The sequence below is a fragment of the Oreochromis niloticus genome, linkage group LG14 (assembly GCF_001858045.2).
Source record: "Oreochromis niloticus isolate F11D_XX linkage group LG14, O_niloticus_UMD_NMBU, whole genome shotgun sequence".
NCBI lineage: Eukaryota > Metazoa > Chordata > Actinopteri > Cichliformes > Cichlidae > Oreochromis > Oreochromis niloticus.
In genome coordinates this window covers 12,418,173-12,442,698 of record NC_031979.2, presented here as the reverse complement: position 1 = coordinate 12,442,698, position 24,526 = coordinate 12,418,173, and the positions used below count along the sequence as shown (strand labels likewise).

The 24,526-nt window shown below is 40.6% G+C and overlaps 2 protein-coding genes across 8 annotated transcripts in view; one reads left to right on the top strand and one right to left on the bottom strand.

Annotated features, from left to right (window-relative positions):
• trip12 (thyroid hormone receptor interactor 12) overlaps nucleotides 1-22,273 on the bottom strand; it is a 26,233-nt gene extending 3,960 nt beyond the window's left edge. Inside the window, exons 1-33 of one of the 6 annotated variants that reach the window (XM_005474463.4) lie at nucleotides 22,125-22,273; nucleotides 18,883-19,029; nucleotides 18,341-18,466; nucleotides 17,361-18,145; nucleotides 13,816-13,921; nucleotides 11,615-11,751; nucleotides 11,106-11,189; nucleotides 10,926-11,021; nucleotides 10,682-10,833; nucleotides 10,433-10,468; nucleotides 10,212-10,307; nucleotides 10,025-10,117; nucleotides 9,767-9,928; nucleotides 9,551-9,619; nucleotides 9,261-9,426; nucleotides 8,614-8,731; nucleotides 8,150-8,306; nucleotides 7,758-7,911; nucleotides 6,808-7,036; nucleotides 6,534-6,652; nucleotides 5,892-6,099; nucleotides 5,461-5,561; nucleotides 3,365-3,539; nucleotides 3,102-3,243; nucleotides 2,710-2,901; nucleotides 2,358-2,509; nucleotides 2,102-2,259; nucleotides 1,871-1,944; nucleotides 1,563-1,762; nucleotides 1,094-1,221; nucleotides 687-838; nucleotides 368-510; nucleotides 102-258 (exon numbers count right to left, since the gene is read on the bottom strand). In XM_005474463.4, the coding sequence (XP_005474520.1) occupies nucleotides 102-258; nucleotides 368-510; nucleotides 687-838; nucleotides 1,094-1,221; nucleotides 1,563-1,762; nucleotides 1,871-1,944; nucleotides 2,102-2,259; nucleotides 2,358-2,509; nucleotides 2,710-2,901; nucleotides 3,102-3,243; nucleotides 3,365-3,539; nucleotides 5,461-5,561; nucleotides 5,892-6,099; nucleotides 6,534-6,652; nucleotides 6,808-7,036; nucleotides 7,758-7,911; nucleotides 8,150-8,306; nucleotides 8,614-8,731; nucleotides 9,261-9,426; nucleotides 9,551-9,619; nucleotides 9,767-9,928; nucleotides 10,025-10,117; nucleotides 10,212-10,307; nucleotides 10,433-10,468; nucleotides 10,682-10,833; nucleotides 10,926-11,021; nucleotides 11,106-11,189; nucleotides 11,615-11,751; nucleotides 13,816-13,921; nucleotides 17,361-18,145; nucleotides 18,341-18,466; nucleotides 18,883-18,980 (4,965 nt within the window). In that variant the 5' untranslated portion in view covers nucleotides 18,981-19,029; nucleotides 22,125-22,273. Of the gene's footprint in view, nucleotides 1-101; nucleotides 259-367; nucleotides 511-686; nucleotides 839-1,093; nucleotides 1,222-1,562; nucleotides 1,763-1,870; nucleotides 1,945-2,101; nucleotides 2,260-2,357; nucleotides 2,510-2,709; nucleotides 2,902-3,101; nucleotides 3,244-3,364; nucleotides 3,540-5,460; nucleotides 5,562-5,891; nucleotides 6,100-6,533; nucleotides 6,653-6,807; nucleotides 7,037-7,757; nucleotides 7,912-8,149; nucleotides 8,307-8,613; nucleotides 8,732-9,260; nucleotides 9,427-9,550; nucleotides 9,620-9,766; nucleotides 9,929-10,024; nucleotides 10,118-10,211; nucleotides 10,308-10,432; nucleotides 10,469-10,681; nucleotides 10,834-10,925; nucleotides 11,022-11,105; nucleotides 11,190-11,614; nucleotides 11,752-13,815; nucleotides 13,922-17,360; nucleotides 18,146-18,340; nucleotides 18,467-18,882; nucleotides 19,030-20,815; nucleotides 20,948-21,081; nucleotides 21,216-22,103 lie in introns of those variants that run through there. The other 5 variants (XM_005474464.4, XM_005474465.4, XM_025898144.1 and 2 more) reach the window with 5 other exon arrangements.
• On the top strand, nucleotides 21,259-24,526 carry fbxo36a (F-box protein 36a). Of its 2 annotated transcripts, none has more exons than XM_025898149.1 (4): nucleotides 21,259-21,386; nucleotides 23,085-23,193; nucleotides 23,353-23,525; nucleotides 23,662-24,526. In XM_025898149.1, exons 1-4 carry the CDS (start codon nucleotides 21,366-21,368, stop codon nucleotides 23,806-23,808), a joined length of 450 nt encoding a protein of 149 aa, XP_025753934.1. In that variant the 5' UTR covers nucleotides 21,259-21,365; the 3' UTR covers nucleotides 23,809-24,526. The 2 variants fall into 2 exon arrangements, with proteins under 2 accessions (XP_025753934.1, XP_003441672.1); XM_003441624.5 differs by lacking the exon at nucleotides 21,259-21,386 and adding an exon at nucleotides 22,593-22,750.

The window sequence follows — 24,526 nt, the reverse complement described above, 5'->3', positions numbered from 1 at the left end:
AGAGGGAATCACATGATCACATTTAGCAGGTCAGATGATACAAGATGTGGATTCCAAGATAGAAAAAGTACAACACAATGCTTCGACGTAACACACTGCACCTTTTTCCTGTCGAGACGTGGTGCAACTCTGCTGTCCTGAGAATCTGACTGGTTGATCTCAGGGTTTGTGTCCAGCAAGCGCTGCATTGCTCTGTCACGGTCAAAGGCGGTTACATAGAATAACATCTGCCGAGTGTCAAAGGGGAAGAAGAAGGGGCTGCAGAGGAAAAGAGAGAAATGTGTATTACTAGAGCAAGGCAACACAACCCCAACAAATGTAATCTTGCTTTACCAAACAGATCACAGACTATTCTTGTGAAACTTACCAGGACTTTCCAAGCTCAATGAGCCACGTGGGGATGTTCCCGGTCATGATGACCAGGGGGTCTTGCAGCTGACGATTGGCTTTGGCTGTCAGTTTACTGTTAATGAACTCATTGGTAGAGATAATTTCCTTACACGCAGCGTTCTGTACAACAAAATAACATATTAAAGTCAATGTTACTGGAGTATTTTATGTCACATCACAATGAAGTAAAGGCCTGTGAAAACATTTTCTTAGGGACGATATTTGGTCAAAACTATCAGAAACAAAAACACACACTAACTTCCTTCCTGTCATAACCCTGTCCAAAGGAGACTTACATCATACAGGTAGAACCAGTATCTACTGATGGAGTGCAGGACCCTCAGCAGCAGGATGACCTCTAAAGAAGGGTCATCAAAAGTTATGGTCTCTGGTGGCTCCGAAGTGAGGTATGTCTCTAAGGGATTGATGACGCTGGGACATACACCATCTGGGAGCAATGGGAATAGCTTTAATCAAACACATTTAGATTCAGTAAAAACTGAACAATGAGGCCACCGATCCGCTCACTGGCTTTTTGATTTCACAGTTAAACTTTGCAAAGGTGACATCTGACGTCAGATGTACAAGTGTGTGGCCTGTTTGACATTTCAGTGTCAGTGACATCAAGTATTTCACAGTCAGCAGGTGAGGTTTTAATCTGAAATAAACAAAGCCTTACTCCAGAGATATCCAAAATTCTCACCATGCCACAGCTCATCCTGCTTCTTGGCGTTGCGGGGTGAGGTTTTGGTGGGAGCAGTCTGGGCTCGGCCTCTCTTGCCACCCACAGCATCTTTGCTTCCGTCCTCGTCCTCCCTCACAGGCTTATACCTGTTTACAGGATAAGAGAAAATGGTCTCCATGCTTTAAGAAAAACAAAACATGTGCAGTCCCAGTTTTACTTCTAAAAGGCCACATATTGAATAATAGAGAAGAAAACATCTTTGAAAAGGGGGGCATCCTGGTGTGTTGCAAGTCTCTAGGATCTTCAATGGTTTTAAGTGGCTGTTTCATGCCTTTTCCCTGTTACTCTGACCCAGAGCAACTAAAGCAGTATACTCCAATATTTAAAACAACAAACCCTTTAAGAGACTTTGAATCTTGATCGTCATGAGATTCTGCATGTGCAGTTTTGTAGTTATTTAGTTGGTATAAAAAGTGGTTATTTATACCATATTGTGTGCGTTTTGGTCCAGATGCCAGCTCGGCCAAGTGGGTTTGCCTCATCATCCGTTGACTCCCGTTCTTCTTCTGCCTGCAGACTGTACTGCCGCACAGCCTGGTACACCGTCATGTTGTACGGTAGCAGGTGGTCACCGATGTAGAACTGCAGTCTGTGACGTACGCTGCCTGAATTCAAAAACTGAGCCGCCTGAGTAATCAAGAAATCACATAGGAGGGATTAAAAAGATGCATATCTACAGAGGATTATATAGAAGCACACACACAGCCATTATTTGGCATGAATGGAATCGCATACCAGTGATTCATCTATTTCATCATCTGAGCCATCATCATCACTGTCTTCATCTTCTTCCCTGATTCGGCCGTATCCTGTGGAGACAAGATTTTAAATTAAAAATGCAACTTAACAGCGATTTCTGATAAATGGCTAACAGCTGAAAAACGTTTGGTCTCTTGGAAAATGCAAACTGCCCTGAAGTGGGGTTGAAGCACAAGTTGACATAAACATTCTGCAAATGTCTCTCACCTCTGACGACAAGATAGCGCTCAATGGCTTGCACCAGAGCCAGAGGGTCGATCTTTACAGGTCCCCCTTTCCACTGTTTAACATTAGTGCAATCTGGGTGTCTCTGCAGCTGACACTTAAGCTGATGTGTGTTGAAGAACTTGAGTGCCTGAGATCCCCTGAGGAGAGAGTGGGAGATTCATATCAATTAAAAAGAGTAAACCACACTAAAATGTGCACAAACAGCTGGAAACAAAATGTATGTAAAGCCACAGACCTGCTGCCATTGCCGTTGCCACTGGGGAAATCGTGCACCTTGACAGGAAATTGCTCCATTTGGCTCAGACAGCTGTTCATCTTGTGCACCATGGCCAGGTAAGGTGCATTCTCAGCTAGATCCAGGCGACCTATGGGCTCCATTCCTGGAGGCTGAGACAAAATGAGGGAATTTAAAAAAAAAAAAAAAAAAAAAAATGTTAGAAACAAACCCAGCAAACATGCTTCCACCATCTTCCTGCAAAACACATTTATTAGAGGAAACCGTTGTTTGTAAAAACGGATCACTGCAGAACTTCCAGGCTTGAGCAGAATAAGATAATTTAACAGTAATATATGTTTTAGTCTCTCACCGGACAGCCACCGAACACATGGAGGAACCTTTTGAGCCGCACATCACGACTCAGCAATTCTCTGTCTGTGTTGGCGGTCAGGTAGACCAACAGCTGCTTCACCAGCCCACTGTGCTGGATCTCAAAAGACGACACATCAGATTCTGACACAATACTGGAGATCTCCACTAAGCACTCCATTCCACCGTCCACCTGTGAAATGCATCAGATGATAAAATATTTCAGTTATGGGGTGTAACTACTGATAGTTACTTTGTACTCAACAAGTACAACTACCATCTTCTTCTTGGAATACATCTTATAACTTTAAAACCTCAAACAAACAAACAAAACCTGTACAAGGTGTTGCTAGCTGTTCAATAACTTCTTTTTCCAGGTAGCTCGTGTTTTACCTGGAGGTTGAGTTGCTCGGTGGCTGTGCAAAGTCTCTGGAGGACATTCAGTGCAGGGTTGCTGCCATCCACATTTTCAGAGTTGAAGTAGCGCTCCACAAACTTAGTCGCTTGGTCTTTGATCCAGGCCTTTATTTTGTCTCTACAAATGACAAAATAAATAATTCACTTGTTAAGGACGATGGTTTAGCCCACGACGGCAGATTTGGATAACACGGGAGTAAAGACAATGCTAAGCTGTCTTTGTTAACTCACAACCGTACCGGTTATTTGAAATTGAGTCCTTGGGAGGGGCCCTTGCGAGGCCACTCACTCCTGCTGTGCGCGAGGGCTCAGAGTTGGCATTGTTGGTCTGAGCACCCAGCTTGCCCCATGTCTTGGGATTGAGACTGGCCAAGAAGGATGATTTGGGTGACTGAGTACTGGTAGGGCTCTTAGCTGAAAGGAAGAACAGGAGAATTATCAACTAATAACATAAATAAGTATTTGATTATTATAGATTTAGATCATTTTGGGTTCTTTTTTTTGTTTGTAAAAAAACAAAAACAAAAAAACCCAAAGAAATTATGACTAAAGAGTTCAGTGTGCCACAAGTTACTGTACACCAACCGATTTTGATCAACACTGCAAATATTAGCTGGCAGGTATTACTTTAACACAGGGATGTCAAACGTACAGCCCTACAATTATATCTGGCCCGCTAGATAATTTCATGTGTCAGTTATTAATGGTCCGTTGGTACGTAGGAGCCGAAACTTCAGCCCTGCTGAGAACCCATGCAGGAAGGGGGTGGGACTTTATTTTGATGGGCACACCATCCAGCCAATCAAATGCAAAGACAGACTGGGATCATCCCATTGTGTGAAAGGAGGAAGGGAGGCAGATGTTCCAAGGCAGCAAGTGTAGTGGTACGGACCAGGTACACAGGGAGACAGGGGAGCCTGATTTAAATGCAAGCGTATCAGGAAATGAAGAAACGAGAACAGGCTGCATGACATTAGTAGCTGGATAAAGTGATACCCGTTTTTATTTTTCTGCCATTTTCCATTGTGAAGGACAAAAGGTTTCAACTTGTCCAGGCCTTAAATTTTCTCATTTGTTTTCTCCCCAGCAGGAGAAAAATCCATAAAAATAAGGCCTTTTTTGAAAACATGGAATGAAAAAAAAAAAAAAAAAAAAAAAAAAAAAAAAAAAATTGCTTCCTTAAAAAGTATTACATTTAGAGTTCAGTGTTGAATATTACATAAAATAAATTATATAAAGTGTCTTTGAATGGAAGAGATGCAGAAATGTCTGCATGTGGCACAGAGCCATGGCTCAGTGTCTAAATGAGTCTCACAGGCAAGGAAGTCATTTATAATTCTTAACTTCCTTGATCTGCTGCTCACCACAAGCAAGCACAAGCAGAAGTTCTAGACTTAACTGTATTTTCAAAAGTTTTACAGCTTTTCCTACTGATAAAAACCTCCCTCATGGCTATTCATACTATACAAAGTAATTAAGCAATAAACAATTAACCTGTTGAACCCCAATGCCCCCAGAGGCGAAAGGGAGAACATCTGGTTTTACTCCCAGATCTGTTATTTAATACAGACATGTGTGGTAGCCACAGAAATGTCAGACTCTCAGATAAAAGCCCACAAAACAGATTCAAAACCACCAAACAGCTAAAACACCAAATGATCAAAGAGCAGGTAAACTGATTCCGCAAAAAGATGCAAACACAAAGTGGGGCTCGTTCATCCGACGGCACGTACACGGATGTGCCCCCAGGAGCTGAAAACCGACATTTCACAGATTCTGAAACCGCAAGTTTCGCACCCTCTGACAAAAATTCACTGAACCAGCAGCAAAAGAAGACGTTTGAAAAACACTGTCATGAATTTTACCTTACCCTTGTATTAACGGGGGGGGGGGGGGGGGGGGGGACAAACAAAAAAACAACAACAACAAACAACCAACCAAAAAAAATCCACACCACAGTTCCTGCACAGCTCTCTTGCTCTCAGTGCGCTTCTAGATCAGCTTCCCATCAAAAATCGATGATATTTTTCTGCCTATTTGCATGCTTATTAAGCACCATTCTGCTTTGTGTACAGTGTTGTCAGCACCTAACATCAAAGGTGAGCTGCATGTGGCCTGCAAATGTTTGACACCCCTGCTATAACATATGCATCAAAGCAGTAACAAATGTGCAAAAAACACATTCAAATAATATTGTCAATCAGTTGTTAATCTGTATAATATAATTCGTCTCATACTGATCTGAGTTCAAAAGTATGGTTCAGAACTTTATCAACAAAATTATTATGTAACATATTTGTGTGTCGCAAAGTGTGTCTGGGACAGTAACACTCACCCTGATTGTCTACTTTATCATCATCTCTTGGTGGCGAGTACTTGGGCCTTCTAGGTCCTCTTTTAGGTAGTCGTTTCCTTTTTAAGACATCACTTAACCGCCTATGTGCAGGGGAAAGATATTTATTTCATGCTCTGGTGGTTATTTATAAAGATATTTGCTCTTCCATTAACTACAGACATACATACCCTATAATGCTTTGATAAATTGTAGCATGTATTAATTGCAGACAATATACATTATCTGTACTAGTTTACATTTTTAAGTAGTTGAACAACTATTTGACGACAATATTTGCTCTTAATGACTTAGTGTTTATGGGCTTTTCTTCCAAATACACACCACACTGGATGTTTGGCTTTGCTAAAAAAGTGTTTTTATATCGTTTCCTTAGATAGCCAAACCAAAGCCACATATGGCCTCAGACTCACCCTTGAGGGCTGAGGTCCAGTGAGTCGTCCATGCTGTGCTGGAAGCTGGGTGAGCCCAGGTCAGGAGTTGTATTATTAGCAGATGTGGTGGATGCAGTGCTGATGGTGGTAGTGCAGAGACTGGCGGTGCCACTGGGGCAAGCCTTTGGAGGACTAGTGACTAAAAAGCTCTCAGACTCTGCCAGATTCTTCACTTGGTGCATGACACCTTGAAGACAAAAAGAAAGTATTGTAACAAAGCCTTAAAAGAAGCACAATACAGAGCTCCATGACAGCATAGGGCTCTGGCTGAGGACTGTGACTCAATTCACATTTCAGGCAATTCAAGGAGTAATGCATCAGGAAAAAAAAATGCAAAGGAAACCATTAGCATCAATGCACCATTGCCACACTTGCAATATAGTAAGGTTTTAGGTAAAGTCAGTAAAATGTGACAGTTAAGGCTATCTTGTTAAAAAAAATCTTTGCATTTAAAGCTTTAACAATTTGCATTCACAAACATTCATTTAGCTATGACATTATACAAAAAACTAACACAAAGTGACAGCTTCAGAGCATACTTCTTTTACAAAACGCTTAAACTATCTTAATGCTGTGATGAACAGATAAGAAACCACAGTTCTCCATGGGATCATACACTACCTTCTCTTCTGAAATAAACACTGAAAACATCTGGGAGCTTCTGCATGAGGATCTCAGCCATCTGCAGTGAACCCACTACAATCTTCAAGTCCTGGCTAGATAGCATGGAGGCAATGTGACTGTAGAAATAAACACAAGATAAAGGTCAATTTAATTTAAACTCCCAACACTGGGAGTCTTTAAAATTCTTCCTTTCCAACATCTTTAACCTACTGTAAGACCACAACCAGATTTAATGTCAGTGCTAACAGGAGCCAGTAGCCTGGACTCTTACCTGGACACAGCATGGTTCCTCAGCACATCCTTCAGCAGCTCTGCATCAGCAAAGTAGATGATCCTGAGGATGGCTCTAAGGCACTTGTGTCTGACAGCTGGGCCAGCTGATGAGCTGTACACCTCATACAAGACCCCGAACAGAGTTTTGATAAAGCACTTTGCCAGCTCAGGGTCCTCCTTCATCAACTGGGCTCGTGCATCTTCTCGACGGACCTCTTGGTGGCTGCCTAATGATAGACATGGAACGGGTCAGATTAATGACATTAACCACATGCACTCAGTAGCTGCATAGTAATCTAATGATAAAATCAAATATTTCAGGGGTCTGTAGTAGAGAATAGTAGTTGTTTAGTATATACCTCACTGTTTGGTGTCACAGTTTAGTTCTCTTTTTGCTGTGTCTAATTAGGAAGCTGTAAAGCTCCCCCACACACTATCCTTAAACTATAATAACAGCAGTAGCTACAAAATTTAAGTTTAGCTAATGTGTCCGACCATACTAGCACTGGCTGACCTATTGTCATTGCCAATTTTTTTGAGTAACTGTTTAGCGTACAGTGTGTACTGAAGCAAACAAATGAAATTTCAATGAAGCTTACCAAACAATCTGGGGAAAATGCATGTGCTGCTGCACCACTAAAACATTGCATTTAACAATGAAGGACTTGTTTCGGGGGATTTTTTTGCTTTGTTTTTTGGGGCCGTTAACCTGTCACTGTTAGAAATATAGCTGTGTGACTCCAAGCTGATTATAGCTACCACCCTCACAAGAAAAAAAATACATAAATCTTCATTTATTAGGCACTGAGAGCTTATTTAGATTTCCAAAGGACCTTTTCTTTTACAAGCCTGAAATGAGTCAACCCAAGGAGTTTGTTCCCATTCCATTCTCTGCTAAAATACACTCATCTTCACACATATCTTTGTCACATATCATAAGTATAATACCTGTGTTGGGGTTAGCAAGAGGGTTAGGCTTCCTCTGGATACCACGTGCTGTTCCTGTGTCTTCATTGATCTGCTGCATAGAGTTGAAGTCAATTGTGTATACGCGGCCGAGGGTTGACAAGCTGATCTCATCTTCCCCGTTCTGGTGGGCTGTCTGCAGAGCAAGACAACCACACCCAATATCAGTGAGAGATATACAGATCTATACCCACATATTATCCTAACACACTAAATATTCTGACATAATGTTTAAAAAGTCTATCCATTATTTATTCTTTAGTCATCCTTTATTGTAGCATCCTACTAAATCATTATAATATATGAAAAAACAAATAAAATTTCAACAATGACTAAACTGATATGACATAAAGTAATAACAGAGTAATGTCTACCTCAATAATGCGGCTGTCAATGCGGTTGTAAGGATGCCACAGTCCCCGGTCATCCCTCCACTGCCAGATTGCTCCCTCTGTTGTCTGGACACTGCCCTTCTTAAGCATTACATCAACTGCAAAGATGCCTTCTCTGGGCAAGCAGGGCATCAGCTCACTGAAAGGGAAAATACAGAGGTTACCCAATGCTACAAAACTGTTGTAGACAAAAATGCCACCAAGTAATGAGCTGTTCTTTTAAAGACAACCCTCAAATAACATGCGAAAGACATGCGCATTTAGTAACACACACACACACACACACACACACACTTATCATTAACTGATAACGTGGGAAAACACACTGAGGCCCATAGTTTTGATAAACTATGTGCAGCAGACAAAGTAAAAACATTGCAGCAGGTGTCTGTATGTCTGCTAGACTTTAATTGTTGCCACACTGCCCAGTGTGACCTTAACAATACCATATGAGTGAGGTCAGCTCGTAGAGCTCCTGGGGGCTCCGGGGTACCAGTTCAATCTGTTCCTGGCAGCTGCCATTTGACGCTCCACACAAAAGGAAACGCAGAGTTTCTGCTATGTCTAATTAGGAGAAGAAGAAAAAAAGATAAAAACAAACATTTTCTTTGTTAAGTGTTGTGTTTCAAGATTATGACACCATTATAACACTACTGATAAAAATAAATCAATGGGTTGTGCATTGAATAAAATTTCAACACATGGCAATTCTTTGCAAATCATTTACAAAGAGCCATAGCACTGCAAACATTCACAATAATAGCATTAAGTACATGTTTAGTGTCACATCTGTTTGGTTTGCTGGCAAATAAAGACTGCAAGTTCACAAGATGAGAAACAGCAATTGAAAAGCTTTATCATGTAGGTTGATGTAGCCATTAGCAGGACCACTATTGACAGGTAGTCATAATTTGGATTTCAGTAATTTGGTGGGGGTAAATAAGTTACCAGACTGTATCTAGTAACTAGCAACTTTTAAATCTATTGAGAATATCCTATCCCGTAAAGTAAATACACTGTAAAACAAAAAAGGGAAAAGCCAATACTGTCAGAGGGCCTACTAATGTGCGACCTATGTGCAAATGTTACTCACTCTGTTTCATAAGCTGGACTGCCAGGCATGGACAGTTGGAGCACATAAGTGAAAACATGCGCACGACCATGATGAACATCCCCGAGCTGAGCACAGGAGGAGTCACTACCAACAGCTGCTGGATGTTTGTCAACAGGTCCCTTGATGCCACCTCCTGCAACAGGTTCTGTTGATTTGAACGAAGATGCATAAATGCACATTAAGTGGGCATGTGGACTACAAATCTCTAAATGGCAAGAAACAACTGAAACAGCAAACATGGTCTTCCAAAGACAAACTGAGGTACAGACCTCTTCATGCTGAAAGTTGTCCACCAGTCTGGCGAAACAGAGACAAGTACTTTCAACTGACTTCTTATCCTAAAAAAGGCAAGGGAATAACGGTGGATAAGTAACAGATTTACCACATTAAACTAAATAAATGACCTCACTGCTTGACCCAAATCACAGACGTAATGTACTGTTGTTGCTAATGTCAAATCAGTATCCTTTATATGAAAACTGTACCTGATGAGTAAGTCTCTGAGTCAACAGTGGCAGAGAGTCAGCAACAAAGTGGAACTCATCTGGAGTAATGCTCTGGCAGCAGTTGGCTGCAATAGCCAAGGCATTCCTCTGAGCATTAATGCTAAAGAACTCCAGGTACAGGAGGCAGTCAGCGAGCCCACCCTATAAGGGATGACGGGTGAAGATCATTACGACTAAATGCGGCTAGCAGAGAAAAGACAAATTATTGCCACAACAAAAAGACAGCGTAACACTTACAGCCTGCAAAATGGCTTTGCTGTGTCGCCTTGACAACATCTCCAAGGCAGTCAGGGCCTGCTCTGCTACGTCAATGAACTGAATCACCTGAAGCTGCAGACAAGAAAGTCGAACAAGCCATTAGCATATGTGAAGGTCGCCGTTATGAATTAACAAGTGATTACTGACAGAAAGTGCCAAGCTTTACCTTCTCCAGGAAGACAGGAATGGCATCGACCACCACAGCAGAAGATCGAGGGAGTGCCTCCATCATGTAAGTGAGTGCACGCGAGGCATGGTTCATCTGTGTGCACAGAGCAATGATGTGAATATAATCAGTTGCATGACCCCCCCATGAACCCACCCAGCCAAACAAAAAAAATAAATAAACCAACGACGTTTACAATAACAGAAGCCAGTCATACTCACAATATCAAAGTTATGCTCCATTTGTAACAGTGTAATCTGTGAAAGAGTAAGCAGTTACATGGAATTAAACAGCATACATGTGAAAAACAAAAAGAAACTCATTTTCTGTCAAACAAATATTTACATTACACATAACTGTGGGAGGAATTTTTCCCTGTAAAATAATGAATAGGTGAGACACTGCTTCAAAACCAGGAAAGAGGGCTGTGCAGTACAGGAAGGTAAACAGCCAAAGAAAATAAGACTTACCAAAGCAGGCACCACACTTTTCACAGGAAATCCACCAAGTGTTTCCTCATTGCCCATCACCAGCAACTGGCACATTTCTATTGCGGCTTGGAGCTGCTGAGACTCGTCACCTGTGGCCTGGAGGCCTTGCAGTAGCTGTTGAGCCTTGGAACCTGAAAACAAGGGAGGGATTTTTTTTTTTTTAATTAAAAATATTTAGAGTGTAACAAGAACGCTGATGTCAATGTCAGAAGACATTACTCACTGGCTCCACTGCCTATGGTCCTGTGAAAGAGTTGAGACATGCGGGGTCCCAGGGGCCCAAAAAGATGTGGAGGGAGACCTCTGGCCTCCAGTAGAGCTAAAGGACATACAAACCTTTATGTATTAAAAGGTCAAATAATTTTTTGTAATACGAGAAATCTCTAAAGTGGTTTTAACATACCTTGAAGCCTTCCCATTTCAGAATCATCAGACTCACTCTCACCAGAGGTGGTCATGCCCACTGCTCCAGCAACCGAGCTTGACGCTGGAAATAAACCGTAAAATTCATATTTTTATTTTTTTTTTAAAGTGAAAACAATCTATCAAATGGCCATAATTGTGGTAACTTTTTCATCTTCACATAAATGAATGGAAATCTGGATCATCTTCCTAATAAAGTTAGGAAGCTTAATTGAATAATGAAGTGAATAATTAACTGACATTTTCAAACTGCAATGCGAATTATTATAAAAACATGAGTATACATTTGTGTTGTTAGTTTAGTCCGACTTTTCTAGTCTATAATTATGAGAAAGATCGGAGCAGCAATCTTAGTAGTTCACCTTTTACTTTAGAAAAACCTCTTAGTACATGCTCATCTACACCGTTTAAGACCACAATCACACATCATTCCAACATTTTAGTTATTTTTGGTTGCAATAAATAATCTTAATTTGTTAGCGAAAGTACCTGAAGCCCCTTGTGATGCATCATCAGTGCGAGCGGCTGATGAGTTGGCCCCATCTTGGTTGTTGTCGGAGTCGGCCATTTTCTCCTGTCGGCGAGCGTCGGCTGCCCCGCGCTTGCCCAGGCCTGAGCCCCGCCGACTGTTACATGCGTACAAAGAGACTCTGATTATTATACTTTTATAGTGTCAAACTGCAATGCATTCTGTATCAGACGAATACATAGCAGTGGTTCCCTTGGTTAGCGATTCTACTATTGTAAATTTGGATCATGCAAAAGCAGGAGAATATAAACTGAAACAGAGGCTTCCATGCATAGTTATTGCCCTTTTATCAAATACACGTTAGAAGTTTTCAGGTTAAACTGATGGGCATATTGCCAACCATGTACATTGTGCAGGGTTGTTGTGCCACCTCATGTTGTAAAGGGTGGTAAAAATCAATTGAGGTCACTCGGTCTGACCTATAAACACAATGAAATACCAGTTTGTACCTTCTGTGATGGAGACATTTTTCCCCAAAATGCCAATTTGCAGACCTATTTAGTATTTAAAGTCACTCAGCTGATACAAGCTGCTAACCTGTTCAGCTTAAATGAATTGTAAACAAACACAATGATAGCATTTGCACAAAATTGTTTCAGCCTTGATGTTTTTTTTTTTGTTTGTTTTTTTAACTGAAATCGTAACAACAGACTTTGAGTAGTTTTTTTCTGTTTTGATGAGAAGTGGCTTCACATCCAGTTCAGTCTGGGTGGAGCTCTGCTACTGACAGACACTGGAGCTGATGAGGCGTGTGCCTTAAAATAAAATATCATTAGACCAAGCAGATTTTAAAATGGCAACATTGGTGTAACATCATGAAATAAAGCAAGTGATCTTTAAGTTTTTATCTTTTGTTATTTAAAAGTTTTGATATGCAAACTGCTAAAAGGTTTAAACTCAACCCTTTGGCCATCCATCTGAGTAAAGCAGTCACACTAGCAACAAGGCATCAGTTAGGTCAGAGTAGACTACAACTAAGAGTTTAATACACATAAGCTAAGGTGTTTGGGTGAGTTGAGTCCAATGAATGAAAAAAATAGTTTATCAACTATTTACCATGATTATTCATTACCGTAATATGGTAAACATTCCAACCTTAAAGAGGACATGAAACACCACACATATAAAGGCTAATTTACATCATGGAGCCCTGCTCTCATAAACTGAAATAGATATAACGTAGACCTAGATATAACATAACATAGATACACTGTCTGTGAAGCTGGATTTCTTACCATAGAACTGATTGCGGCATGTAGGGGCTGTACAAGTGATTTTTTAAATTTATTTTTAGTTTTAGTGTCCTTATTTTCACTAAGATTCTGTCTCTAGTTAGCTAACATAAACTAATGGAAGTCTATTAGCCGCAAACCAGCCAACCAACCACATGACCTAACGTTCTGTCCTGACAGAAGATGGCACTACACATGTTCTCAAATCTTTAAATACTTATTTCTTAAATCCAGCTTCACAGACAGCATTACATTTGTCCATTTTTGAGAGCAAGGCTCCAGGAAGTAAATTAGCTTTTATATTTTTAGAGTTTAATGTCCTATTGGGGTAATAGAAAAGAAACCGAGGCGGTAGGAGAAATGGCATAAACTAGCAGATGTGTGTTTTTTTTGTTTTTTTATGTAAAGCCTATTCTGAAATGCCAACTACTGTTGGCTGTTGGCACCTTAGCCTCTGTGAGAGTTCTGCAGGTGCAGACAGAGGCACAAAGAGGTCCAAGCAGCAGCACAATCCTTGGTCTGCTTTGGGCGATCTACAGGGAGAACTTTGGAGGACCAAAGGTACCAACCAACACTTGACCATAAGAGGACCAGGTGAGGGACCCTCAGAGACAAAGGTACAGAAAGGCCACCACTAATGATCTGTCTACAGATAACCTTTGTAGACCAATTTCTAGACAGATATTCCTGACCAAAAGGCTCTTTTCATCATTCTGGCTTAAGAGAAAAGACTGACAGCACAGCACTAGGTTTCATTATTAAAGTTAGACTGCAATCATTTTAGTTGCTGAATAAATCATGAATATGCATTTCTTAACTTTAGTATAGCTTCAATGATGTCCACATTCCTCAAAAATAAATATCCAAAAGCAACATGCATTTTTGTTTTTTAAATTACAATCTAAAACCAAATTGTCACTGTAGTGTACCTGGTGCTGGCACAGGAGCCCGTGGTCTTCTGGCGTGTGCTCCGCCGAAAGTTGGGGAGCTCTGCTGGAGGAGACTCGCTGCGCTTCTTAGTGGATTTTCTCAAACCTAAAATAGAAAACAGTGATTATAACTTTTGGACTGGGCCCCAACTGTGGCATCAAATTTTTTTCAATTAAAAACATCTTCTACAGAAGGTGAATCAAAATCAGAATTTTTCATTAATTATTCAATAGTAAAACATGTAGGAAGTTTTGGCTGTGGAAAAAAACAAAAAACATGCCACTATATTATGTTTATGGTTAAAGATATGTGAAAACACAGTCAACACATAAAAGCAAAGACTGATGCTATAGTAAAGGCTCACTGGTGTTGCCTGTGTAGAGCCCTGCACCACAGACCAGTGAGTATTAATAGCAACAACTATGGCGCTATGACAAGACAACCTTCATGATAGGTCTGTGACTCATAATTCAGTAGCATAAAAATAAACATTAACAGAGTTAAAACCAAATGAATTAAAAATTAAAAAATGACTTCTTGACTTCATTTGACCTCATCTTCATGTCCCACTTGCTACTGATTTACAACATGTCAAACAAAAAGGTCCATCACACATATTACAGCAATAGTCTTCCAAAGATTTCAGAGGGCAGGGGGAGTAAGTCACTAAAAGCACATACTTGTCCTATGACACAGGCTGCTGTAACGTGACTAATTTACTGTGATCAAAATGTTCTTTCGCACTGAAAAGCACACAAAAACATGCTGCAGCACTGTACATGCTTACTCACCATTACAGCATAAAGTAACAGAATCTGCGTGTTAAAAGGCAGAGGCGGACAGATATGGATATGGCAGGAGAGATGAAGTGCTTTCCTTTTGACAGAACCAGCTCATGAGTCCTTCCCTGCCCTCAAACATAACTCTGGTCAGCTGGTGGGCCAACACACCAAAGCCTACGAAGGAGGGGTCTCTATTTGGGCCATGGCCCATGGAACAGAGCCGACTTCAGTTACTATCCTTTCACCCACCTAGAACAGACTGACCCCACACTGACCCCTCTGACTTCACATTCACTTCACCATACATACCAGATTTTCACTTATACATTTGTGCAAATGGTCTACATAGGCTATCAGACAAGCTGGATACTAGAGTCCTCCTAGAAGCAACTCTTGCAACTCTGTGGCCATTTTGGCAACACCTCGAGGCAGTTAAATGAAGTCCTTATGTAAATGAATGGAGAGAAAGGCTCAGTATAAATTTTGATGGTCACTGGGACACAAAAACTCACCAAATATAATTACCAGTTAAATCTCATTTAAGTACTACTTTTACTACATAAACACAACATGGCTGTCACAATACTGGAATTTCAAACTTTATGTTAATACCCAGGAAGATACGGAAAGCCATTTTTGGTGCCATGGGGGCGGGGGCTGCAACTGTATCTAAGTACTAGTAGTCATAGCTACTAGTTGATGCTACGTTCACTTTATCAAGGAAGTTAGATGCCTTTGTATTGCTAACAAGGTCAAGCTATACCACACCAGCAGCAATAATATGTAAAGCCCGTTTTTCTTTAGCTTCAAACTACCCCTGCAGCACTTACAGGTAGTTTTGTCAGTGCTGTATGTGACTTATTAATCGAGTCACAAATACACAACAGTTCAGGACGGAGTACATGTTTTACAGTTTTACTACACTGCTGCCATCTTGAATTGTTAAGTCAGGATTGATGGGCCTGTTCCAAGTTTCAGAAATATAAATCCAAATTGAGGCTGTATTCCAGCTGAAAATTCAAATTTGGAATACGGGATTTTAGACTTCCCACTTGAAATAAAACGCAGCAAGAAGGGCATCTGTTGTGCCCTTCTTTATCTGGCCTTGTGACCCTCTCACTCTTTGTGTCTACCTAACGTTAATGTATGTGCCAACTTTAGCTCCAATATTCATGATAACCGTTTTTAATACTGTTGTTGAAACTACTGACCTCTTGAATTTCCTCTTGAAGTGTTGTTCTGTGTTGTGAATGTCAATTGAGGAGAAAAAAACTTCATGCTAATTCATGTTATGGATATGATAAGCCACAAAAAGTTTAAAAAAAATAAATAAATAATAATAATAATAATAATAATAATAATAATACACTCACCTATCTCTCTCTCTTCTATGATAACTAAAGACATGTTTGCCATAATATAGCTGAAACTGTTGTGAACTTGTGCAGCACATATGCAAAGGTGGAGCAATGCGTTTCCCATTTCAGATACTTGCTCTTTTGGGGGAGGGGCAAGAGAACCGCCATCTCTGCAGTTACAAAATTCCTACATAGCCTTCTTAAAAGAATTAACATTAAATTACATTAATTTTTAATTCGTTTAAAAGAAAAAAGAATATAGAATAGATTTCTGTCTGGTTTTACTTTCTAACAGATATTCTGACATTTAGAAACGATATTTAAATGCCTTGCCTATCAGAAAAAACTACAGATTTCCTTACAACACAACAACAGTAATTGGCTCAAAATGTGTAGCAGGTGTTGCAGTTGCCCAGGCTCTGCTCAGTTTCTACTACCACTAAACAGAAAAACAATAACTGCTTAAGTTTCAACACAATTAAAAGCAAATATGCAATACTAGCCTAACGACCTGGTGACTAGTATAATCCTACAAAAGCAGAAAACATTCAGTATGCTACCAACCAGCTTTAGTGTACTGTGCTAAAACTCAAAACATCTGCATTCATAGTAATGTACAGAGCAGTAACTGACTATACTAAAGTCACGGACTACCACGATATAGACCATGTTACAAAAAGTCTCGTTTACTGCTGATTGAGCCTGCCATACCTGTCAAATCACTGACAACTGAATGACCAGCAGTATTTACACATCTCCAGTTTCAGGCTACTGGTACTTATGCCTGAAATATGAACCAGCTCTGTGCAGCCCACACTCAACATGTGTACATGAGACATCCTAGTCAAGACACACAAACTTTTTTGTACACACTGTGTTACAGTGTCACCAACTCTACTTATAAATCATAAATATATGAATTACACTAATGTCTGCATATGGGCCTTTTTGAATGTTTTCTTTGCACATTTAGTCAATTTTATCTGAAGTTAAAATCATGTGTATGCTTTACCTGTTATGCTGGAATATGTCTAATACAACAACAAATACACTTATTCCCAGCAGTTCAGAATAAGGTTTTGTATCTCATGATATAACACTTAATCCCTGGCATATAACCTCAATTCAAATATCAAAGACCAATGTGCTAAAAGATAAAAACAAACAAACAAGAAAAAGAAACCCACAAGCCAAATCATAACCCTCTTTATAGTATTAAGTTCAATGGAAAGAAAAATTAAAGGAGAGCTAAATATAAACTTCTCTCCATGATAGTCAACCATTCTGAACAATAAAAAAAACAAAACACAAATATGAAAGAAGAATTCGTTGTAAATAGCATAAATGCTGTCCTCATTGAGCTAATAATGCAGAGAGCAGACATACACAGTAAATGTAACTTACTTGCTAGCTTAGCTTGTAATCCTGATGGCCCAGGTTTGGAGGTCTCAGTTTTGGATGATCCAGGCAAGGACAGTTTGGGTTTTGGCAGATTGACTTTGGGGTTGAAGCGTGCTGCCCACTCAAATTTTGAAGAGCTAGCAGCTTTGGCCTGCTCTTTGTCACGTGTACTACGGCGTGGAGAGGGGCTAGATGCTGAGCGGGAGCGACGTGCCTTGGTCTGGTCTTTTCCTTGTTTGACTCGGGCGCCTTGGGTGGTGGTGCTGTTGGTGCCTGTGGTAGAGGAAGAGGTGGAGGCAGAGGAGGAGGAGGAGTCTGTCACGTTGCTACACCCAGCTTTGGCTGAGGCGGCCGATTTAGACGCCAGCTTGGTGGGTTTTGCAGTTCTGCCCTCGGTACGATTGGGGAGGGACCCAGCGGTGCTACTAAGACCGGGGAGAGAGTCTGCTTTTTTCCGTTTTTGGATTGGCGAGGCCCCAGCGGCCACACTCTTCTTGCTCTGGCCTCGACCTGACGATGCAGGCAATTCTGAAGTAAGTGATCTCTTCTTGGACTTAACTGGGCCTTTCTTGGTCTCTGAGGTATTGTCTCGGGGTGACGGGAGTGATTTCGGCTTCTTGGCAGGGGTTGGGCCAAAGGTACTTATTTGGTCAGGAGCTTCACTTCGCTTCAGCCCTCGGTTGCCTTCACTCTTAGATTGGTGGCCTGGTCGCTCTTGTTCAGATGTTCCTGCAGCCTCTGGGTCGTCTTGCAATACAAATGAAGCCACGGACAGAGTAAGACCGCTTCTGTTAGGGAGGAAAAGAAACAGAAATCCATCTTAGAAAATTTATGAATCCTAAAAAGCAGAGCATTGCAATGCCACATTCACTGCCCTTTTTTTTTTTTTTTTCAGATTTTGATCAAAGTCCAAAAGGACAAAAAATGCATGACCCTATTTACACACACATACACACTAAGCACCAAGTAGAAAACACGGGTACCTTCTTGAGCTGTGCCCTCTGGACTGGCCAGTGGCTGAGCTGGCTGTGGCTTTGGGAGCCTTAGAATTAGGTCTTCTACTTTCAGGTGGGGAATTTGCTTTATGTTTTACCTGCTCTGACTGCAACCTGTAAGGTTGGAAATTAAAGAGCACGTAACAGTGTGGGTGTCTGTGATTAAGTTACTTATAAAGAGACTTGATCAATCTCCAAATCATTTTGCCTGTCTCCATCTGCATATAATCTGGCCATTATCACGTCTGGAGATTCATGAAAAATAAAGCTAAAAGAGGTTTAATCACCGACTATGACAAAAGAACAAAGATAAGCTTTTCCTTTGATTACATAGGACAATTTTACCATTCAGCAAGTTAAAATACCAATTAACTACAAAGACACACAACCCAAATACAAATTCCCCTCTACGAAACATCATTTCATCTATTGCTCTTTAAAGAAAGGTTCAACAACTGCTGCCCACAAACTACGGCTGCCTTTTAAAAATTCTTATTTTAACTGGACAGTAAGGATGCAGGTAGACTCACCTTCCAGCGACTGTGTGGTCTTGTGGCTGGGCCGCAGCAGTGTTCCTCTGTGAACGGCGCAGTGACCCCCCTGGATTGGAATTAGGCCGGTTGGACATTGGCACCTCTCTCCTGAAGGGACATACCCTTTCTAGACACTACCATTCACTGTAATAAAGGGAAAAAAAGAGACCACAAAAGAACATTAACAAAATACAAAGACCACCCTTAAACCTGCACCCTCTCACCACCACCACTACCAAGTTGTCTGTGGTTTAAAATAAGCTGCCGTCTATTGAGATTGCATATCACTGAACTACAGGTTCACCCCTTTGACCCCTTTGAGATGATCAGTGGCAAAACTTTCTCAAGATTGTACATGAAGATGCAACATCTGGGTGGGGGCTGGCAGCAACACCACATGCCAGTAACTACATCCCCTCATAGCTGAAAATCAAAAACAGGGAACTAAAAACTTTTAAAGACTTAATGCTAACTATATTACTATGACCCAATATGATCTGTTAAAAATAAATAAATCATAGCACAGAGCACAGTTCGTGTTCCTAATCTCTCAATAACAGTCACAACAAAATGTATACTTCTCTGAATAACATTCAGTAAAATACAGCAATGCCATTAACATTAAACCTTACTGCAAATATCAAATTTTACTGAAATGTTTGAGTTTTTCCCCCCACACAGTGCACCATGAATATAAAGCTATCACCAAACACCCTACTTACGCACAGTATAATACATTTTTACACATTGGTACCTTTAAATCTTTGGCAGAACGCACTACTGGAACTTTTTCACATAATTAAAATCATCAAAAGGATCATTTTACAATTTTCTTACAACAGCAAAAGATTCCTTTGTGTATTATTAACCAAGGTCACAGCCTAATTAAAATAAACACACAATGCGGTAGACTACAAATTAATTCTTTTTTGGTTTCAGTTTAAGTCCTAAACTAACTGCCAACAGCAATTATGCTTCAAAATGACTACAACATTGTATAAAATTTACATATCTGATCCAGTGTGCTTAGTGTTAGGGGTACAGTACAATCTTAACGGTTTAATTGATCAGAATAGTACAGAAGTTTTCTTTTTAACATTAGAAGTGAATGTATATATCTAACTCACAGGAGTCAATAAAGTGACAGTACTAATAAGACAATTGATTAACTTGATCTAAACACATACAGGAAGAGGATTTCATTATTTGCTAGACAAAAACCATTGAATCCCTAAATAAATATTTTTTAATTTATTTTCAAGAGTATCTGACTATTTAAGTCACAGTTTAAACTATGATATCACGGATACTGATGATAAAAATACGCCACACTTGCCAAGCTCACTGGGCCATGTTAGGCCTGCACTGACAGTGCATCCTAGTCTTTGTTATTCGTCCATTCTGACAACTGGTGTTCCCCACTCGAGTATAATGTATTAGTTAAGCTCATCAAATGATTTACAGCCTCACATAGACCATCGACCCAGTTTATCTTACCACGTAACTAAAACAAGAACTGAAGTGTCCGATTTTTTATACCCATGATTTACAGAGGCCTATATTTCTGACGTAGTTGTCTACCACCACCGACTAACGCTAGCATGTTTAGCCACTTAATATCCTAGCAAGCCCCATACATTTTAACAATACCTCCATCGTATCGATTTATTTATACATAAAAGCTTCACACATCCAAAAGCGAAGCTTGTGGCGTTTACATCGTGAATCTAAAAAAGAGAAGACGCTAGAAGACTTGCTAACTGCAGACCAGCAGTTAGTTAAAGTTACGCTGGCTAACGTAGCAAAGGTTACACTGAAATGCGTAGTTGGCGTGCCGGTGTGTCAACCTATTCAGCTAGTACCCTAGCCAAACAAATTGTCACATTTGAGAAGCTAGCTTGTTTGTGTTACGAAACGACATAATGCTTACTAAATGGCAAAGACGCCCCTCCAACTGGCGAATAACGATCGGGTTCATCCGAGACTAGCTTCACGTCGAAAAAAGGCAACATCGACAAAACCCGTCTTTCGACAGCGGTTTAATGTAATAAAGCTAGCAGGCTACAAGTAAACTAAAGCAAGCTAAGTTGGCAGTCGGATTGCCAGGACACACAGCTCTGTGTGTGTACGCGGTCGGGGCTGACAATCAAGTTTAGAGAAAAGAGAAATACGTTTGTGTTTCGTAAGCAAGCTCACCGTCTACGATTGATGGGGGTAAATAAATCCAAAATACACAACTGTCACCTAGACAGGTAACGACGTCGATACAGTTCTACACTCTCCTTGCAACTGTCAGCGCGAATTGTTATGTACAGATAGACTAACTAATGTTGGTAAGCTATAAGGATGGCTAACAATATTTTCTGAGCTGACTTAAGGCCAGTGCCTCCCTCTCACTACTACAGCGCTGGCTAGCCTGTTAGCTACTGTTAGCCAGGAAGACAAGTTGACCACTAACAAACAGCGTGCCAGCACAGCGCATGGTTCTTGTTAAGACTTGGGTAAATGGGACACATAACGCCAAACATCTCATTCAACTACCGTTAAAGTATCTTGCTCAGAATTCAAAGCGTCACGGCTAGGTTATCATTAGCAAGCTAATACTAGCCTAGCCACAGCGAGGGTTTCTTCAATGACCGTTCTCTCGCAAACAGTAAGCTGACAAAAAAAAAAAAATAAACAGCCGGCTATTGGCTTTAAAAGACCTCGCTGTTTTCAATTAAGCTGGGCGCCGAGGTGACACCACATTACTAACCCCGTCGAGACCGAATTAGCAGCTACAGGACTGTCACGCAGCTTACGATGTTTAATCAAACAAGAGCGTTATAGCTGTTACCAGCTAACCTTGGCATGCCAGCTAATTAACATTAGCGAGCCCTGTTGTCGCTGGCTAACATTTTGCCAGCTCGACAGGATGGTTAAAAGGATTTGTGTTGAAAACAGCGTTTTTAGCAACACCGCACCAATTCAGTGTTTATGATACAGTTTTGATCAAAATTTCCCCAACATTAACAAGTTGTCTAGCTAGCAGTTAGCAAGTAAACGCTAACTAGCAAAAAGAAATGGCCCCTGATACCTTTTAGACACACAAAAAAACAGGAAAGCAGGAACGGGATTCGAGTTATTTTCGCAACACCCATTCCTCCGATGTATTTCGAGGTTGAATACTGTCAAAATCCCAAAAGACTACAGGTTTAAATGTCAGTGAAAATGTCTACCTTTTGGTATAATGTTGTTACCTATTTGTTCCAGTGTTGTAGTTGTAACAGACAGTGCACCAGCTCCTCTTTTCTCTCTACCACTGCTAGTTTCACATCAGCTGAGGGGCCTACAACCGCAATATACCTCCGCGTGATTCATCCGCTCCGGGACTAGTTTGCTCCTTATTTTCTGTGTCTGCTTGCTTTAAGTCAACAAAGCGAGCGCGAGCACTGGATCGGCTGCTCTTTCGAAACAAAGCTACGGGTTTCTAATGAAGACAACTGAACTATTTTTGTAGACATCCAGAGACAGTCGCTGAATCACTGAAGTCATTGGTAACATTAGCTTGTCACAAATATTAAGTATCAATCCGCTGGGTCGTGACCCTCCTCCTCCCCCCTTCAACAGACATATATGAAACAAGCATATCTGTAAAATTATATGTCCCGCATAACTTTTTATTATTACCTAACATCAATGATAAAGCAATCGGTCCGTTTCATGAGTCGTTGTGCAAAGACAGTTTTAGTTGCTTTTCAGTTGTCATGGCAACAGATTTGCGTCCAAAATGGCGTCTTTGCTTGGGGAGAGACTGTTTGAAATTAGTGGTCAGGGTCCGCCACCTCCAAAGGATTTTTTTCAACTTGTCATTACCAAAAACGAGGTTACGTATTAGGACGTCTTTCTTTATATAACAGACTTTCGAGGAGTAACTGTATAAAGCGTGCTAATAAAAAAATCACTCTACTTGAGGCTAGCTTAATTTTCTTAGCTTTAAATATGGCTTTGCTACTATTTTCTATTTTGCATGCTTAACCAATAGCAAGCTATTTGTTAAATAGCAAGCTATTTGTTAAGCAAGATTTGTTAGTAAGATGTTTTAATAAAATCATTCGCCCTGTTCCAGTAGCATATCGGCATCTTGTAGCCACTACTTCAAGAGTGTCTCCTGGATTAAAGTCTTGAAGTCCCATCTTTGTTTTTCCCTCTAAATTTAGGTAATACTAACCTCATGGAGGATTTCTTTGCGACTTGAATGCAGAGGTCTTCCCCCAAAGCAGCAGAGGACATCTCATCAGGACTTCCAAAATGATACAACTCTACAGTGTAAGTTTTCCTCATCGAAATCATCACTCCCCTTCCATGAAGTTCTTGATACTAGTCTTTTCTAACCTATTTCTGAATCTTGTTTGGGTTTATAATTTGACATCGAAACTTTTCAAGGATCTAACTGCAGGGCTGTGTTTGTCGACTTATCATCTGCAGATGAAGTCGGTGCTGTTTTTGGGCAAAGGATCCTGGATTACACAACAGCACTCTGTCAAGGAAAGTTTGATTACCTGGAGCGTTTACCTGATGACATCATGCTCCGAATCATGTACTGCCTTGAGCTGAAAGATGTGGCACTGCTGGCACAGACGTCACGCAGATTCAAAACGGTGAGGACAATGGTAAAGTACTGGATTTGTTCGATGATACAGAAATAATGCTTTAGTGTCTATTGTGTTTTCCTTGTGTTCAAATTCATTTGTGTTCACGTGTATGTTGTGCTGTGCTCTAACCGGATTGTACCAGCTCTTCAGCTCTGAGAAGTTTTGGGAGCAGACTGTGAGGACCTGCACTGGGTTTAACAGGGACGTTGAGGACATAGCCAATGCCATGGGCTGGAAGAGCACCTTTCTAACCTTTTTCCACAACAGTGATGATAAAAAACAGCAGTAAAACATATATTTAAAAACAAACACTTTTATTATTGTTCCAAAACAAGTAAAATCACACTGGCTCATTAGCAAACTAAAAAAGACTTCAGTAATGAATGAGGGCTTTTGTGTGTGTGTGTGTGTGTGTGTCTGTGAAAAATGTGAATATTCTCCAAAGCAAATCAGTACTTTTGCATTACAAAGGAAAGTCTTGCTTACAAGTTTTGTTTTGTTTCAAAGAGTGTGCGTTGTGTAAGATTCCTTGTAAATGACATTAAATTGGCACTTTGTGTCTGGATGACAACCTGGGGAAATTAAAACGTAAACAGACTTACAGAAAAATACGTAAGCAACTGAAGTCCTGCTGACATCATGTCATACTTCCTGTTTACATTTGCTGGTGAACTGCTGGCTGCGCCCTCTGCTGAAAGCCCTCAACCAGCCTCCGCTGTCTTTGCATACACAAGGCAGCCTGGCTTTATGTGGGATCACTGAAGCAGCCAGCAGAGGGAGCAATGTCACAATGAAAACGTCAAAATGAGTCAGATGACAGGAGGAGGAGGAGGGGGGAAATCAAGTATGTAAAGGTAACGTGTGCAAAACAAGTGCTGTAGTTCTGGTTACCATATCAAGGCCTAAAAGACTCCAACTTACTTATTCTGGATTAAAAGCTTGTGCATATGCGTGTGTAAGGGCATCTGACACAGCGGTCCTACCTACCTCTCCTGAAACCTGTACCA

What these genes read in the sequence shown, in the direction of transcription:
- fbxo36a (XM_003441624.5), top strand. Translation starts at nt 22,655, where the DNA reads ATGGCGTCTTTGCTTGGGGAGAGACTGTTTGAAATTAGTGGTCAGGGT. An exon ending in AAATGATACAACTCTACAGT is followed by an intron (nt 23,194 to 23,352) that starts GTAAGTTTTCCT and finishes TATCATCTGCAG; the next exon opens with ATGAAGTCGGTGCTGTTTTT. An exon ending in CGTCACGCAGATTCAAAACG is followed by an intron (nt 23,526 to 23,661) that starts GTGAGGACAATG and finishes GGATTGTACCAG; the next exon opens with CTCTTCAGCTCTGAGAAGTT.